Below are 18,065 nucleotides of genomic sequence, written 5' to 3' on the forward strand. Positions count from 1 at the left end.
TAATCCTAGCAAGTAATGTGGTTGTTTCCTGCCTAATTTTTAATTTGTTTTGGTTGTCATGAATGGATACTTTCTATAGACTAAGCATTTAAGCATCCTTGAGAACAAGGACCTCATTTGTCATAGTTGGAGCTTTGTAGGTGGCATTTAAAATTTTGAAAAGGCCGATAAAAAAAATTACAATAATTGTAAATATGAATCAACTCTGAACTTACATTTTTTAAAAGATTTTAACTAGTATGTAACTGAAATTGATAAGCATTTAAAAACTTTTTTTAAGGCTTGTGTGAGATATAAGTCAAAGTGAATTAGAGTAACTGTATTTTGTTTTCTTTTATTGTATTTATCTCTGGTTATATCTCATTTTGAGCAACTATATTATGCAGAGGCTTAAAATAAATGATGAAAATTACATCTGACTATTGTAAAGACTTGGTGTTATTGAACATATTCATCTCATTTTGAGTAACTATATTATGCAGAGGCTTAAAATAAAGTGATGAAAATTACATCTGGCTGTTGTAAAGACTTGGTGTTATTGAACAAATTCTGTCACTGTCTTTCAGCATTGCTATTTTACTTCATTGCCTTGTAAAGCTGGTCATCACTCATAAGTTATTAATGGATTAATTTCAAGAGTGTTTTTTTATAATGGCCTTGTTGCACAGGATGCTTCCCTTTATTTGTGTTAGCTCAGTGCCTTTAGAGGGACAATTAAAATAATTGTTTTAGCTGGGCAAAAACCATTAATAGGTGAGGTTGTTTTTTTTTGTTGTTGTTGTTTTGACTTAAAAGATCGGTGATAGAGAGGAGTTTTGCATGTGTGCAGTGCATTTCCTCATTCCATCATATCCCAAAGCCTTTGGCTGCTATTGCAAATACCTTAAAATGGAGGAAAATAGTTCCATTCAGAAGAGGAAACATCACTTAGAGAAATTTCTGCAGAAATTTTTGAGGAAGTACCAGTCTGTTCCATCGTGGAACTTCTAGAGCAATATTTGAAATAGACCAGGGGATGATGGATTCGGATAACTCCAGAACATTTTCCACAGAACTCCAGATTTCCCTTGGAACATACTGATTTTTTTTTTTTCCTTGAGGTGAAAGTAACATTGAATAAAATTTATCATTTGACTTGCTGAGGTGCACTGGAAGAGATGGGAGTGGTTGGCTTAGCCTGATTTAACGAGTGTTCCTGGAAAACAGCAGATCAGCATTTCGAACACTGAATCACAGCTGGATAAGACTGGAGCTCAAGATAAGGCTGCTGGTTTTGTTAGATGATTCAGCACTGCAACCATGAATTTTCTATATTGTGGTCTGCTTGGAAGTTGGATTAAGTGCTGGGGGAGGGGTGTATCTTTTGACATTCCTCAACATTTGGTCAGGGATAGGAGAGGTCAATGCCTCTTGTGCTAAAGGTTTTTTAATTTGGAAAATGGATTTCTGCTTAGGAATTTTTTCCAGTTGAATACTGGCCTTTTGCAGCTGGTTTTTCCTTCTATTTGACTACTTTAGAATGGGAATCTGAATTTAGGGGGTAGTGTGCCCTGGAGACTTCCAGATCTCATTTTTAGATGTAGTTAAAAGGTTGATCATAGTATCATAGGCTGCTGGCAAATCCAAGTCATGTCTTCTCTGTTAACAGAAATATCCAATGTCTGCTGTACCCTCCAGGACAAAAATGAGGCAGTGGAGGATCTTTGGGAAATTAAAAAGCTGGGCTTGTAATTTTAAATCTATAAATTCTGACTTATCTCTTGTTGTCAAAAGAATTGCAGCCAAGTCACCTCTCCAGCTCCTGGATTAGTTGTTTGTGGGGGATTTTTGTTGTGTTTTGGTAGTTTGGAAGCTGTATGAAAGGTGAGCAGGGATTTACAGTATTGTCTCATCGTATAAGTTATCTCTCTGGTGGGCTCCCTGTGCTGGAAGGTTTTCAAGGAAATAAAAAGAGGTTTGAACTACTGTCTCTGCAAGATTTATGTGACATGTTTTCAGAGGCTGCTTTGAGCTGCTTGTCTTAGGGTTGGAGTTTGCTCCTCCCCTCTCCCTTTCCTTGTCCTGGATGTACAGAAGAAGGAAAGCTTTCACTGCAGTGTTCTTCAGGGGATAAGCAGGACAGTCTGAACTCATCCCTTCCCCTCGGGAGGCAGTAAATGGTCAGTAAAAGAGATGACCAGCTGGAGAGCAGCTGATTTACAGCAGGAAGCTGAGAGTAATTGCCTAGGCAAAAGCCAGGAGCCCTCACTAATTAAGCTGTCCCTGGAACTGCAGGAAAGACTGGAGATCGCTGGGGATGCTGCTTTACCTTCCCTTTGTGCTGCTGGAGCTGCTGTAAACAGCAGAGCTTAAAAAGGGAGCTGGGGAGGAGGGGTGGGCATGACTCATGGCATCATTTTATATTTATCAAGTGGAGGTGTATGAGTGTTCTTCTTCATTTCATAGGGATGAGTAAGTAGGTAATGGATGTTCCTTAATCTTCCTAGCTGATAGAAAAAGAACCCCAAAGTCATCTCCTGGGGTGAGTTAAATCCAAAGTTCCAAATGTTAAAAGAGCAAGAAGTAGAACTGTTCCTCTAAATTAAAGAAATAAAAGTAACAAAATACACCTGAAGCTTGGGGAAAAGACATGTAAAATAAAGAGGTGTTTAGTGTCCTTCTTGTGTTTCTTAATCAAACTCTTCCATCATAGTTCAAAGCCTATTGCATGGTCTTTTTATGAAGACAAAATTCCACTTGCTTTAATCAGCCAGTGGTCCATAGTTTGTACCTACCTGTGGAAATCAAGTCAAGGAGAGATTGGGCCATAGAAATATTATCTGGCACCTCACTTCAGTCTTGTCTAGACTTTGTACTTGAAGATATGAAGGCTGCAACCAGTCTGTAATGGAGGTGAACTCAAGAACAGGTGCTGGTGGGAAGCTAAAAATAGGAATTAATGTGGGAGAGTTTGAGCTGTATGTTATAAATGGTGCAAAGGAGATGCTCATGTGCCTCTGCAGGTCCTGCTTGTGCAGTCATGCATTTACAGTGAGACTGGGGAAGGTGATCTGGGATTTTTATTTATAGAGGTGCCCAGGAGGCCAGGCAGCCCTCAGGGTGGGATATAAATGTTGGGGAATGTCACTGTGTGTTGTACCTCAGAGGAAAAGAGCGGGGAGAGGGGAAATCTGAGAGAAGCTGGGCTGGTGAGGTATGGACCTCCTAAATTAGTACCCTGCTGCTGGAAAGAGGCATGTAAGGCTTCAAAAATAAGTGACACCTCCTGTTTGCATTATAACACAGCCCTCCAGGAAAGAATTTTAAGGAGCTGGGAGTTCTTACAGAGTGTTACTATACACCACAAAATGGGTTTTCCAGAACATCTTTGTTTCTGGAGGATTGTGGCAAGAACCAGGAGGAAATGGGCCACAGAGATGTTTTTCCTGGAGTAGCACAATGTCATTGACCCACATCTCCACTGCAGGGAGGGAAGGCAAAATAAAATGAAATTGTATGTGATCTGTAACAGGTTTGATATCTTCAGCCTTCCTAAGAACTTATAATCTTTTTATAATGCTTCATTCTAGAAGAGTTAATTGTTCTGTGCTGCAGAAAATAACTAAGGGTGTATGTAATAATGCTGTAAAATGTACAGGCTTGGAGATTTTTGTTTCATAATTGCTTCAAATAATTTAATGAAAAATCTCATCTATGCATGAAACATCTATGACTTGTGTTCTGAAGACATTTTAAGTTGAAGTTCTGATGAATTCTTTGGCTAGTGGTCTTCCAGCCAGATTTCCTATGCTGAGGAATTAAGAGTTCTGCAGTTCCTTGTGTGAATCATGGCAATTCCATCAATGCTTTTTGGCTCTGCTTAGAGTTGTCAGGAAGGGGATCACGGTGGTGGCTTTGTCATGTGTTCAGTCCCTTTAGTAACTGGAAGAAAGGCACAAATTGATTTTATTTTTTTAATGTGCATTGCAAATTGTGGTTTATTAATGAAGGTTGAATAGAATTGCTATTAATTTACAGTGGAATCTTGCCAAGGTGTAATGGGTGGAAGCAGGCTTTTAAAAATGGAAAACAGTTATATGATACTGTGTTAGTTTTCAATTTATTTTAAAGTTAAAGAGGGTTTTTTTTGTCTCTTATTCTTTAAGACCATCAGTCTTGTAGACTGTAATCCCATGAGGAATTTTAAACTAATTTGAAGGAAACAGCAATTATACAATTTACATTTTTACATTAGTGTTACTTTATGCTGTATATTCATTAGAGCATAGAGTAGGTACAAAAAGTATCATTTTCTAGGTTAGAAATTAGCTAGTAGTACTTTGAAGTAGTGAATCTTTATTAATTTAGGTTTGGTTTTTTTTTTTTTTCCTTCTGTGAGAATTGGTTTACTGACAAATAAGAAAAAGCTTCTGAGTTTTGTCTTCTGCCCTGGAAAAAATAATTCAAGTATTGGAGTAGTTCAGCTTTAGCTAATTGTATGTTCATAATGGAGCATTATGAGCATCCTCCTTTCATTTTCCTTGAAAGGTTTTCTGAAACATAGATTCTCTTATGGGGGAAAGTGCTTTGAAAATTCAGTTGGTTTTATTCAAGGATTCTTAATCAATCCAGATCTTGTTTCAAAAACAAGTTTTCCTTGTTTCATTTTCTTCACATCTGCAGAGAACACAGCTTTAAGTCTGCTCAGACAGGAAACCAGCCACCAATATTTGCTTTTTTTTTTAGGCACAGGGCTTTTCTGGGCTTCATAAACTGTTGTTATGAAGCCTAAAGGGTGTTCTGGAAATGCTGGATGATTTTTGTAGAGGGACCACCTGGCACAAATTAGGACAATACTGATAAATGGCAATTTTTATATTCATTTAAATGCAAACAAGGTGTGATGCCAAGTTCTGCCAGATTAGAGGTGTAGTTTAGAGAACAGCTACCCTTGAGCTTGCCCTCAGATGTGTTTATAGGGAGATGTTGCTTCAGTGTGGAGTGATCCCAAGAGCCTCAGTTGAATTACTGATGAATGTTTGTTAAAATAATGATATTATCCTGAGTGCTCAAGTGTTTATTTTTGTGGTCCTTATAAATATAACTTGGTTACAGAACTTGACCTAGATCTGTGATATTTAAATTGTGAGGAACACACCAAGAAAATTTAGATTACCTAAGTAAATTTTCTGCCTTTATTGAAGAATAAGTGTTCTAATTAGTCATAAAATGACAGCTGTAAATACAATTACGCATTTACATATTTGTATATTGATTCCCCCCACCCCAAAAAAAAAAAGTGGATATCTGAGTCCCTAAAATAAATACCGATTCTCTCCCCAAAGCAGCACTTGAAAAACTGTCTCATGTTTTTGTGTGGTATATCAGTATCTAATTACAAATAATTATCAGATGTGTGTCTCATTGTATATGTATGTAAATGTATTTAAATTGAGTAACCTTAAAAAAGCTTTAAAGGTAAAGAATTTAAAGAAATGCTAAAATGAAACTCCATATTACACAGTTAAAGCTGGAAAAGTTGGAAAATTATGAAAAATGTGAAATGCTTCAACCTTCTATGTCTTACATTAGTATTTTTGGATCTGTACTATTTCTGAATTTTGTAACAAAATGTGAAGACTGAATCATTTCTTTCCTGCCCTGGGAAAGATTGGCATCAAGCTGATTTTTATCATTTTTAGATGAGTATGCAAATTTATCTTTGGTCTTACAAGGCTGGCTCTTAAAGTAAAACGACTGTCCTATAAAATAAAAGGAAGCAAAACTTGTGATGCAAAAGGCAGATCCATAAAAGGTGAATGGTAAAATGGTAATAGGTGGGCACAATGCCACTTTTAATTTAATTTTTTTAAGCAAAACAAACTAAAAAAGCAAAAAAAAGACCCCAACTTCCTCCCAACCCCGCCCAGAACAAAAGCCAAAATAAAAGCCTGGTGCACTCAGACCTCAGTACCATGAGTAGAGGATGTTCACATCTCTGTTGGTGCACATACAGCTTCATTTTTCCTATTTAACGTATAGGAATGAAAAGATATCTTCTTAGACACAGCAAGACGTGCAGTGCTTTTTGTAGGAGAGAAGAAAAATGAGAACGATGTTTCTAAAAGCTTTCTTATTGCATTTGCATGAGCTAGATATGAAAAGTTGCATTGGGCAGCGGAGCTCCTGACAAAGATTCTTTCTTGGCCACGAGAGGCAATGTCAAAGGAGGAAGCGTAACCCCACTGCTGTCTCAATTCTGTGCATGTTGTGAAGGAGAACCTTTATTTTTCAGTGATTTTGTCAAAGTCTTGATGCTCATCTGCTGCTTACCACTTGTAACTTTACACTTAGGCTGTTGGATCTGCTAAATACATGCTGCAAGGTATGAAAGTCCTGTCTAAAAATTCAGTGCTGGTGGTGTGGGGAGCAGCTACGCTTCGCTTACCCTTCCGTAGAAACTTCTTGAAGCTACTGATTGAAACTGCTCAAAATGTCATGCACAGAGCAGTCTTAAAATTAGCAACAAGGAACTTTGCTTACCTCCTGTGCTTTTTGTTGTGCAGTGTGATGTCCAGGGTCAGAAATGCCTTATGTGGATCGCCAGAATCGCATCTGTGGTTTCTTGGACATTGAGGAAAATGAGAATAGTGGGAAATTCCTGCGGCGGTACTTCATCCTGGACACGCAGGAGGACAGCCTGGTGTGGTACATGGATAACCCACAGGTGAGCTGATCCTGGCAGGAGTTTCCTGGTTTGTCTCAATTTTGGATTTTCTAACAAATTGGCAAAAGAAAAGTGGGGTTTAGTATTATGGACCTGGAAGCTGGGGGGAAAAAATCATTGTGTAAATGAAATAATTGTAAATCAGTTTTATATAACCAGATGAGCCAAATCACACACCCTGGTGTTTAATTCACCTTTAACCTTACATGGCAGCGTGTGGTTTTTCTTGCTTTCCCTGAACAGAATCAGTCACTGAAAAGCAGTTTTTAATGAACCCTGCAATTGCAGTCCATGGGTGGTATATGAGTGAGGACAGCTTGTATCCATTGGGATGGGGAGCAGCCTTTAGATAAAACTTTTACAGTGTGCCTGCATCCCTGTGTTTCCTAGCAGAGGGAAGAGCAGATAATTGCTCAAGGTTTGGGCAGTGAGAGCATAGGATCCAGGTCAGCTGACAGCTGCCTGCCAGAAGAATATCCATGTACCCTTCTGCCAGGAGCAGCAGAGTTAAAAACCATGAGTCTGCTGTTCAAAGGAACCAGCAAAAACAAAATGTAAATGAAGTGCAGCTCGATGGATGTGACTTGTGACTGAAGCATTTAGCAGCTCTCACTGAGGAGAAAAAGAATTTCTGCAAGTAACACAGACTTCAAACATTTGGTCTCGCCGAGTGAAAAGAAGCAATTCAGGGCGTGTGGACAAAATCTTGAAGTGCTGTAGAAATTGTAATTCCTTAGAAGTTTTAAGACTTAATGATATTTGCAGTGCACACCCAGGCCTCGGTTAGGTCTTTTATTTTACACACACAAATGAAAGGGTTTCTTGCAAGAGGCAAATTGAAACTTCTTATTTTCTTCCACCGCTGTAATTTGGAAGAACTGCAGAGTTCTTGTAGCTATGTGAAGGCCTTTCTGAATCCCTGAAGTGATTGGAAAATATGTGAGATGGCCTTTGAAGTATCTGACATAACAGAGGAATGTCACTTCTTGTCCCTTCCTCCTGCCCTGGTCAAAGTACATGAGACTCCAACATCTGTGAAGGAAAAAGTATTCTTTCCGGATTTCCTGGATGCAGACCCACAAGAATCCTTTTTCCTCTAGTAAAATACATAAACCTCTGAAACAATTACTATTTGTATTGTTTCTAGCAGTCTTTCTGTTTTTAGTTAACAGATGTGTGTATAATAAACAAGTAGTTTAGATCCTGTTTCAAGCATACATTGTGCATTGTCTATAAAAATATGTAGGATTTTCTTTTTGTTTGTAGAATTACTTGCTTTTTATGCATAAACACTGACTGTGGCATGAGAATAAACTAGTTTCAGTTTGTAACATATGTGATTTGTTTCAGAATCTTCCCTCTGGATCTCCTCCTGTTGGGTGCATTAAACTTACCTATATTTCAAAGGTAAGATAATTAATATGTGAGACACTCATTAAATTCTTGGTGGTAACTACCAAGGGCCTCATCTTCAGAGACATTTAAATGCCACTTACTCCTTTTGCTCCTGTGATACTCCTGAATTAGAGAAGTGTTACAACACTTCAATAGGTTCAGGTTAGAATAAGAACAGATTAATTACTGTGTTGTCTAAGTTTGTTTCGTGATTTCAAACAGCAGCTCTTTGTGCTCATAAAACTGACATTTCAGTTCTTGATGAGAATTTGAATTCCCATTAGTCTTGGAGAAAAGACAGGCCATTTACAAAGGGGAAGATATCTTTGGGTGTGATACCATGCAAGTAATAATGACTTTTAATAGACGGGACAGAAAAATTTCTAAAAATTATTAGTTCTTTACACTGTGTACACAGTCAGTTCTAAATATGTCTGAAAGGGAACTGTGAACTAAGAGAGTTTCTGTGGTTAAATTTGTAGCAGATACTGCATTAACAAAGAAATGGACAAAAATACTTGACCTTTTCTTGTCTCTCTGTTGATTTCTTGTTCTCCCTTTGCATTTTTGTTGTCAATACTGCATCTTCCCACCTGCCTTGTTTGTCTTTCATTTTTGTTTGTTTTTTGTTCTCTTTATGCCTAGCCACCTTGCTGTGCTGCTAACCTTTGAATTCACCCCCTTGAAAGTGAATAAAACTTGTGGTATCTGATGTGTATTTTGTGACATTTATAATCTTAATTTCCCTTCTAGGTTAGCGATGCAACTAAGCTGAGGCCAAAGGCAGAGTTCTGTTTTGGTAAGTTTGGCATGTGCTGTGTGCATCAAGTGCCTTCTTCAGACATTTGGAGCAAGGATAATGCTCTGCAGTTCTGGTACCAGCTGCAGCTGGTAGTGTTTAAAAAATAGCTTGTATTCACTTTCTTCTTTAGTATGATGGAAAGGTTGGCTTCCTCATAAGGTGTTTTTGTGTTTTTTCATATTGCAGCTTAATGAGGAGTAGGTGAGAGCTGTTTTTTCAGATGTCTGAAATTTTTGAGTCATTAATAAGTAATGACAGTTGTTTTCAGAAACGTGGCCTGCCTGTCAGCTAGGAAGACAAGAAATTTAACTACTGAAATCTGTTTTACTGATGAAAGAGTTGATTTAATTGATCTAAAAATACTGTCAGCCAATTCTCTTAAGTCGAATTTCAGCTTCAGTTGCTGCACAAAAAAAAATTCTTGGGGTGACTTCTAGGTCTGAATTTGTTTAAAATTTACTGAAGCTTTAGATAATCCTAAAGCTCCTCCTGGTTTTAGGCAAGTACCTGATGTGTCAGTTCAGTGCCATCTACAGATTCCTGTGCTCATCTGTGGAGGGCTTTGTCCTCAGCACTTGTAAGGTTTCTCCTGTCAGTGGGCCAGCTCTAAAACACCTTAATGATCCAAGATGCTGGCTTAAATATCTCTGATTTATTAGAGAGTTTTCATACTTTGTAGAGGAAAAATATAAATTTATTGTCTTTATATTCAGATGTTTTTAATCACAGTAAAACCTATTTCAGGAATTAGCCATGATTTTTTTTTTTTGCCGTTACACTGAAATGTGTTTGTCCTTTTTGGATAAAGGATGCCAGGGGTTGTGAGGTAGAGATATAAACTCATTAAAATATGTTTCTGTGCCAAGTCACTGAAGTAAAATAAAATTTGTGTTGTAGCTGTCTTAAAGTTGCTTGGTCCTGTGCATCGTATACTTAGTAATTAATACTGATTTTCTCAGCAATTAAAAAAAAATTTAAATAAGTAAATCAGTGACCATAGTCATGTTCATGATGTCACAAAGGATAACAGATTCTGGGCAGAGGATTAAAAGGAGGAATTGTAGAACTTCCCAGGTATAAAACTTGTTGCTTAGGGAAATTAAGAAAGGAAATGGAACTGTAGAATATTTTGATAAAATTCAAGTCTTCATTTCTAGGTCAGAAAAATCATTTTTCAAAGTTTGTACCATGCCATTTAAGTGGAAAGATTAAATTATTATTTTTTTAGAATAAAGCAATCAAGTGGATTTATGTGTCTTAAGATGACTTTCTGAAAGGAAACACAGCAGAGTACTTAAATGCTTTAAATGGTATTTTCATCTGAAATCAAATCTTTTCATAATGATATTAAGTTTGCTCTTAAATTTCAGTGTTGTTAACTTTTCATAATGGTTTTTAACAGTTATGAATGCAGGGATGAGAAAATACTTTCTACAAGCCAATGATCAGCAGGACCTAGTTGAATGGGTAAATGTTCTGAACAAAGCTACCAAAATCACAGTAAGTGGTTGAGTTGATATTTAGCAGTGCTTTCAAATGGTGACTGTCTCAAGGTGCTTAAATGTAACCTTTGCCTCCAGTTTCTATCACTACAAACAAGTTTTGGCTTGACTTTGCATTACTTGGAGAAACTACAGGGACCTCCCCTAAATTTGAGTTTAACTTTCTTTTTGGAAATCGGACAAAAGATAATTCTTTTAATTACAGCTTAGGATTTTTCCTAATAATTTAAAATTAACCTAATTTTATTTGAAATATCCAGAAGACACTAGCAAGCAATGAAAAGATAGCCCTACTTTTACCTGCTGTCAAAAGTTGATATTTCTTAAAGTATCACTAAAATATTGATCAAGCTCCAAAGGCTTTCTCCTGATCTTGAGTGACGTCCATGTAAAGAAACATTGATGGTTCTTCTGGTAAATGTTAAATTACTTTTCTGGGTTGCACCAGGACAAGTTGTTATCTCATGATAGAAACCCCCACGTGTTATCTCAGTCTTTTCAGGAGGCAGAAGTTAGGGTTTTGTTTTCTCCAGTTTTGGGGAAGTGATGACAGTGAACACTCCTGAGAGCACACCCCGACAAAGAAGGGGTTCTGAGCATGGGTGCACACTTTTGTGTTTATTGTCAGTGACTTTCTCATTTTTGGGCTATCTAAGGGTGTTTACCTGAGTTCTGTGCATTGTTTTAATATAGCCCATTCTTTGGAGTTACAAAAATGCTACTGCTAATAATAAATTAAAAAAAAACCAGAAGCACAAATCCTTCTCACTTGTGTTTTTCATAAGGAGGATGCACCACAAGCAGGCTGGAGCTGTTCCCAGTTGAAGAAATTAAGTGAATAAATAAATAAATACATAAATGTATCAATTTAGAGTGAATGCTGTTTATCATCTGTTTATCTTGCATTTTAAATGGCTGGTGAAATCATTAGTATTTTGTCTTCGAAGGAACAAGCCTTTGAACCGTTCATCTCTTCACAGCTCCAGTACAGTATTAAGTACGGCCAATTATTGAATCAAAGAATTAAGATCACTCAATTATTAATTTTAATATGAGCATTACTTGCTGCAGATTGTAATCCTCCGAGATTCATTGCATGTTTTAGTCCTCTTGAGTGCTGATAATGTCAGAATGCCTGTGAACCTCTGCAGCCTAGCACGCTGTGTACCCGTTCTGAGTGCTGCTTGAAAATGCCTTTGTGTGACGAGGTGGTTGTGGGCTTGGTCTGCAGCATTTTCAGTGGGAGTTTGTCACAGCTGAAGCACTTGCCCACAAAGCTGGAGCTCCAAGCCCCTGCTCTTGATAGGCTGAGGCTCATGAGTGGCTTGTCCTTCAGTGCTGGACGTGGCTGGGGAAGGAGTCCCTGGCAGAGGAGTGGCCAGCAGGACACTCTCCTAGGCTGACATCTGCTCTCAGCACTGTCTGTACTTCTCTGCAGGCTGCATTTTGTAAAATAAGCACTCCTAGGCACAGCAACTTGAACCACAGACTATAAAGTAGCTTTGGTTTCTTGTCTAGATCAGTTCCAAGTTTTGAATGTGTCACGATTTGTGTGTCCTTCTTTCTGAAGGAGTTTGGATGTCTTCTGTAAATACCCAGTAGGTTGCTGGGTGGGGTATTTGGGTGTGAGACTTGATCTCTTTTTGTTGAAATCACTTCAGATTTGCTATATTAATATTAAAAGTGAAGGAGATTAGAAATGAAAAAGGTCTTGTAGTCAGTGTGTTTCTTAGGTTAAAGAAATGTACTCAGAAAACTGAGTAAACTTTTTAGATCAAAACACTTATAGGGAAATCAAATTCCTGTGGAGTTTTGATGGCCTTAGTTCCACGTTTGAGAGAAGTATCTAATAGTTACTGATAGGTAGGCAGGGTCATTTTGAACAGAATTTAGCAATATATGTATGATTAACGGAGGTAGTGACACAATCTTCATGCCAAGTACATGTGAGGAAAAGTGTCACACTGGTCAGACACCCTGTGTGACCAAAGTCCCACTGTTTATGGCCTTGCTGTGCTGGCTCTGCAGGCACTGGGGCATCTCTGCTTTCTTATAAAACTGAAAGCAGCTGAAAAAGAAAGAACCAGTTCTATAAACCAGCAGTGCTTGGTGAAAATTAAGTGAAGCACTTCATGGCAAAGCTTGCAACTGATTTTATCCACTGAAATGTCTTTATTGGCACCACTTTCCTCTTGAGCATTAAAGCATAGTCGTTACAACAAATTTTTGTGTAAGCCATTTTTAGCCTTTTACAGTTAGTTACCATTTGTTAAATCCTGCTGAAAATGCCTCAAAATTCTTGAGTAATGCTCAGGGCTTTTTTTTTTTTTTTTCCATGAAACTGATGTCAATTCTCACATTCCAACTGCAGGTACCAAAGCAGTCTGATCCTCTCTGCCAAATGGATAATGCAAATCGTCAAGCTGAAAGCCCAGGTGGAAAGAAACAAGTCTCCTACAGGACAGAAATTGTTGGTGGTGTTCCCATCATTACACCCACCCAGGTACTACCCTCCAAATGAGTGGGTTATTATTTAACACACAAAACTGTACTTTTATATGCACCTTTTATTTATACTGAGTGGGGGTTCTGAGGGTTTTATTCCCTTTATACAGCATTTTAAAGAATTGCTTGAGTACTGTTTTTTTTTTTTTTTTTGCTCACACATACTTGTTAATATAATAATTGTATTTTTGTCTGTGTGAAATTAATTGTTGGTGTTAACAGTGATGAAGTTCTGCCCCTTTAACAGAAAAAAAGGGGGAAGAAGTAGTAAGGAAAAGTGGAAAGAAAAGTTTGAGAGGCTGGAGAAGCTTATGGAAGTAGAATCTGAACTGAATCTGTTGCTGAAAGTTTCCTGAGCTGAAAATAATTACAGATTAGATGAATATAATGTAAATTACATGTATGCTCCCAAAATGCTTTAAAAATTTAAGGAATTCTGATGTCTTGTAATCCTAGAAATAACTTCTTGTTTGCTGTAGCCACCTCTAGTGTTTTGCCCATGTTACAAGTTTGCACTAAATACATGCATGAGTTCAAATCTGTACCTTTTTTTTTACTGAGTGTTTGTCAATATTATTTGAAAGTACTCAGCACATTCTTGGTTTAGTTTCTAAGAGCAGCCTACAAGGACTCAGCCCTTGGGGAATCTCAGTTGTCTCTGGAAATCAGTTAAAATATTTTGTTCTTTCAAACTGGAAATGAGATTTGTGAACATGGGATGATAAAGTTATTTCCTATTGTAACTACTATAGCTATTCCTTGACCTTTAGGAAAATAAAAACTTGAGAGTAGTCTGAACTTTCCTGTGTTTTTTCTAGAAAGAAGAAGTCAGTGAGGGCAGTGAAGGGGCTGACAGGAATTATTTGAAGCGGTCACAAAGTCACCTTCCTTATTTTGCTGCTAAGCATCCCCCAGATAATGCCATTATCAAAGCTGGTTACTGTGTCAAACAAGGAGCAGTGGTAAGTATTATTAAAAACAGAAGAAAATTCACAGTGATTTTATTACTACTGACAGTAATAAGGATTAACTAAAGATAAAATTTATCCTCCAGTAGCACTTAATTTTTATCTGTGTTACTGCTTTTCATGACTTTCTTTAGTGTTGTGTTGTTGAAGATACTTTAGAGAGGCAAAGTGTGTGCCCAGACTTCCATGTGATGGTTAGTGCATGCAGCTGGGAATTCTCTTGTTCTACATTCTGTAGAGATCTTTATTTTGCTTACTAAAAGCATCTAAATTGGGACAGAAGTTCAGTGCTTGCTTTTTAAATCAGTCAAATGTTTAGAAAAAGCTGATTTTTCAGTTCAGAGGAAGAATTGTGCATCTTATCAGACTGATTAACACAAGTGGAGCTATTCATGTGATGCCTTGCTAGAAGAAGGAACAGATAGTTCAGATTAAACAAGATACACATCTTTGAGTTCTCAGACTCTTTTTATCTTGGATTATGAAGCTTCTTTTTGTGACATCCTTTTTTAGTTAAAAATAAACTAGAAATCTGTGATGTATTGTCTTCCAATTTTTCCTACACAGTAGTTCTGCTGCTGAGTTTCTACAGTTTGAATAAATCTTAGAAAATAGTAGCTTAAAGAATTTTTAATTTTTTCAGTTTTCAAAAACATTAATTGTGCAAAGCATGCATAATTATCTTAGGGACAGTAAAGATGCAAAATTTGTAATTATAATGAACTGCAATGAAGACATTACTCAAAATTAAGTTATGAATAAAAAGTAATTACAAAGTAGCATATGCTATAAGTAAAAACTAGAATGGTAAGTATAATTGAATATATTCATAATTCATGACATGTAAGTATCTTTTATTTTATATATAAAATATATAAATATTTTTTCCCTTAACAGATGAAGAACTGGAAGAGAAGATACTTTCAATTAGATGAAAACACGATAGGATATTTCAAGTCTGAACTGGTAAGGTTCCAATTCTGTGTCATTTTCCAGTGGCAGTTGCAAGGAAGATGCTTGTGTTTGAGAAATGTGCTCTGCTGCTCCTGCAGCTCTTGAGTCAGTACTGTAATAACTTTTCATGATTGGGAAGAACAAAAAAATTAATGGGGCAGCTGTTCAATCTGTTTGGGAACCTGCCTGTAGGGCACTGAAGAACAGTAATAAAATCTACTCTACAGTCACCCTGATTCTTGTGTTAGTACTTTGTCATTTTACATTCTCATATAATTAATAGTGTTGTTGAAATAGCTGATCATTGGGGGAAAGACAAAACTGTAATCTTGCAATTCTTCACCTAAAGTTAGAATTATGCTTTATCATCCAGATGATGGGATCTTCTCCCAAGCATTTGTTTCACCAGGGCAGCCAAGATGGGCAAAAAAAATCTTGATTTTCTGTTCAACAGCAACATTTGCAGAGTTTCTTTTACTTTCATGACCTTTCTTCTTCCCTTGTCACTCTTAAGTTTTTGGCTGATTTTGACCAGATGTTAAGTGCCTTCAGGCTTCATTTAAAAATTAAATGGCTGGTTCTGAAGATAGTAAAGTGTGGGATTCCTTTCTTGGGAAAACAGACTAAATGTAAGAAAATCTGTACCTAAGGAATGAAACTTGAGTTGTAGAGTATTAAGGAGAATTGAGTTTACAGGCCAAACATAAGATGTAAGATGTCAAGAACCCAGATTTCAGACTGTTTCTGAAGTTAACTTTGATTTCATTTCTAATGAGGGCATCTGCAACAGTAGCAGGGGTTTGATCTTGCATCATTATCTTTGTTAAGCTGTCAGCAGAACAATTCTGACTCATTGCCTATAAGAAACCCTCTGTTTTTATTTAAAAAACAAACCTGAGTTCATATTGCTCACAAACAAGTTCTAACCCAGTGAAGAATTGTACTGTGGGAGAGTGTAATAGAAGGATGGTAGAAATCCTCTCACTTTTAGTGTTTCATCGTGCTCCTTGAGCCTGTGCCAGTCCACAGGAGCACAGTGGAATACAGGCAATATGAGACTCAGAAAATGATCATTTCTGAGCTGGGCTTTTCCCTCCAAGAGGTGTCTGTACTCCAGAGATGATCTTCACAGTTGATGTATTACTTGGAAAGTGCATTTTAATAGATGATTGAATCTAAGAACAGCAGAGAAGAGCTACAAGGAGCACAGTAACTGAAAACATTGGGTTTTAAACTTTCTACATTTGATCTGCTAAAGAGCAAAATGATCTAATGCAAACTGCTCTTGGAGGATGATTACGTTTGGGTGACATTTGCTGCTTGCTCAGCATAAATCTCCTAAGTATCTGTTACAGAAATGGTAGGGGAAGTCATTCCAGAGCTGAAAGCTTTTGTTTTATCTGGAAGTTGTAGCCAACTGAAGCAATCCATTGTAACTTGGCTTAAAGAAAACACAGTAGGAAGTAAAATAAGTTGTTGTTTGTTTGTACTTTACTGCAACGACCACTGGAGAAGAATAGTGTGGTCATGGGAAAAGTGAAAGTGTTTCTGTTTGAATATTCTCACTTTCTTTCCTGTGGTGTGAAACTTTAACACTTATTTTTGTTATGGTAACAGAATTTCTGAGTGCTTTGAGAGTACTTGTTCTTTTACAGGTGTTAAGGACTGGTTTCTTTGTAGTACTTTTAATTGTATTAAGTATAGGATGCAGTTAATCTTACTTAAAGCCATGTCATGCAGTCCAGTTAACATAGCATCTTCTATGGTAGCATTTCATAGCAGATGAATCAAAATTTTAATGAAATGAGCTGCTTGAGGTCAGGGTCAGTTGTCTGATCTGGTTAGGGGAAGAGGACAGCATGGTTGTCTTCATTATAGTTTGGAATTAATGTTTTGGGAGGTTTTGCTTCTTGATTTGTCCTCCTCTTCATTGCAAGTGCCATGGTTGGTTTAATACTTACAAAAGCAAATGAAATTTTGGTTGGCACCACTTTTTTCATAGTGACTGCCTTGAAAGTCTCATTTATGTAAGACTGCTGCTGTCCTGGCCTCTGGCTTTCTGTTCTACTTGTTAGATCCTCTGTACTAAAACATGTTTCTTTTTTCAGGAAAAGGAACCTCTCAGGGTTATACCACTTAAGGAGGTCCATAAAGTTCAGGAATGCAAACAGAGGTGAGGAGGGAAGCACTGATGTCATTACATGGGATGGAATTCCCTGCTTGGTCATGGCCAGGCTGCTCCTTGGAGAACTGTTCAGTAACTTCACTTGATGTGTGCATGTGGGGTGTTCTTTCTTTATGGGACAGCACATAGTTTTGTGCATTAAATGGGTTTTGAGGGTTCTGTATTAATGTGTGTTTCAAACTTTAAAATTTGGACAAGGGCAGAACAAGGGGATATCATGGAACCAAGAGTTAGAGATGTGTGGGTGCTGTCTGATCTGAGGCAGCAATTTCAGGAGTCTCTATTCTGCTTATATAATCTCTAAACCTTTAGAGGACATTAGCTCATGTTAGATGGATGAATCTGGCTGAGAACACTCTTCACCCTGCTGTTTCCCTCCTACCAAATGGCAATATGCTAAAGAATAATTGCTTTTGTAGCACTTGAGAGATACTGATTTTTCTATTTTTTCTTTAGCAGACTACTTAGAGAAATTTGACTAGAATGATAAATATTTTTAAACTTCACATATGATTTAGAATGTTCCAATTAAAATGTATGATAAGTATTTTTAGACCTAATGTTATATGATTTTAAATGTTCCAATTAAAAATACATGTAGTAGCACGTGTGCCACTGGTAAACTAAAGAGTCTTAGGGCTAAAATTGGTAAAAAGCAATAGTAGAGTGATAAAGAAATGCAAAAGTCAGACAGCACATTCTCTGATTCTCTGCCAGTTCTGCAGTCTTGTTAAAATACAGTGGGAAAGTTGTACTTGCTTTTGAAGTGTTTTTGTATTTCATTTGCAGTGATATAATGATGAGAGACAATCTCTTTGAAATTGTAACAACTTCTCGAACCTTTTACGTGCAGGTAATTTCTTTTTTTAAACTTGGGGCAAACCCAAGAGACTGCCAGAGTTAAACACACTTTAAAAGTGAAATAGCAGCACTTCTTCACTTTGACCACGCCATGATTTCCAGGGGGGATGTGATCTTCAGGACATTTTATTTATTGCTTTATATAGCTGTATACATTTTAAGTAACTTCAGAGTAAGAAACGTCTGG

At 37.2% G+C, this 18,065-nt stretch overlaps 1 protein-coding gene across 5 annotated transcripts in view; it reads left to right on the plus strand.

Moving 5' to 3' along the window:
* The window catches only part of PLEKHA1 (pleckstrin homology domain containing A1), a 29,797-nt gene that overhangs the window by 7,765 nt on the left and 3,967 nt on the right, over positions 1-18,065 (plus strand). For all 5 annotated transcript variants that reach the window (XM_068198264.1, XM_068198260.1, XM_068198263.1 and 2 more), the window contains exons 2-10: positions 6,546-6,706; positions 8,057-8,113; positions 8,855-8,900; positions 10,306-10,403; positions 12,777-12,908; positions 13,729-13,872; positions 14,776-14,844; positions 16,941-17,005; positions 17,807-17,870. In XM_068198264.1, coding sequence (XP_068054365.1) covers positions 6,566-6,706; positions 8,057-8,113; positions 8,855-8,900; positions 10,306-10,403; positions 12,777-12,908; positions 13,729-13,872; positions 14,776-14,844; positions 16,941-17,005; positions 17,807-17,870 — 816 coding nt within the window. In that variant the 5' untranslated portion in view covers positions 6,546-6,565. The remainder of the gene's footprint in view (positions 1-6,545; positions 6,707-8,056; positions 8,114-8,854; positions 8,901-10,305; positions 10,404-12,776; positions 12,909-13,728; positions 13,873-14,775; positions 14,845-16,940; positions 17,006-17,806; positions 17,871-18,065) is intronic.

The sequence above is a fragment of the Anomalospiza imberbis genome, chromosome 8 (genome assembly GCF_031753505.1).
Source record: "Anomalospiza imberbis isolate Cuckoo-Finch-1a 21T00152 chromosome 8, ASM3175350v1, whole genome shotgun sequence".
NCBI classification, from domain to species: Eukaryota; Metazoa; Chordata; class Aves; order Passeriformes; family Viduidae; genus Anomalospiza; species Anomalospiza imberbis.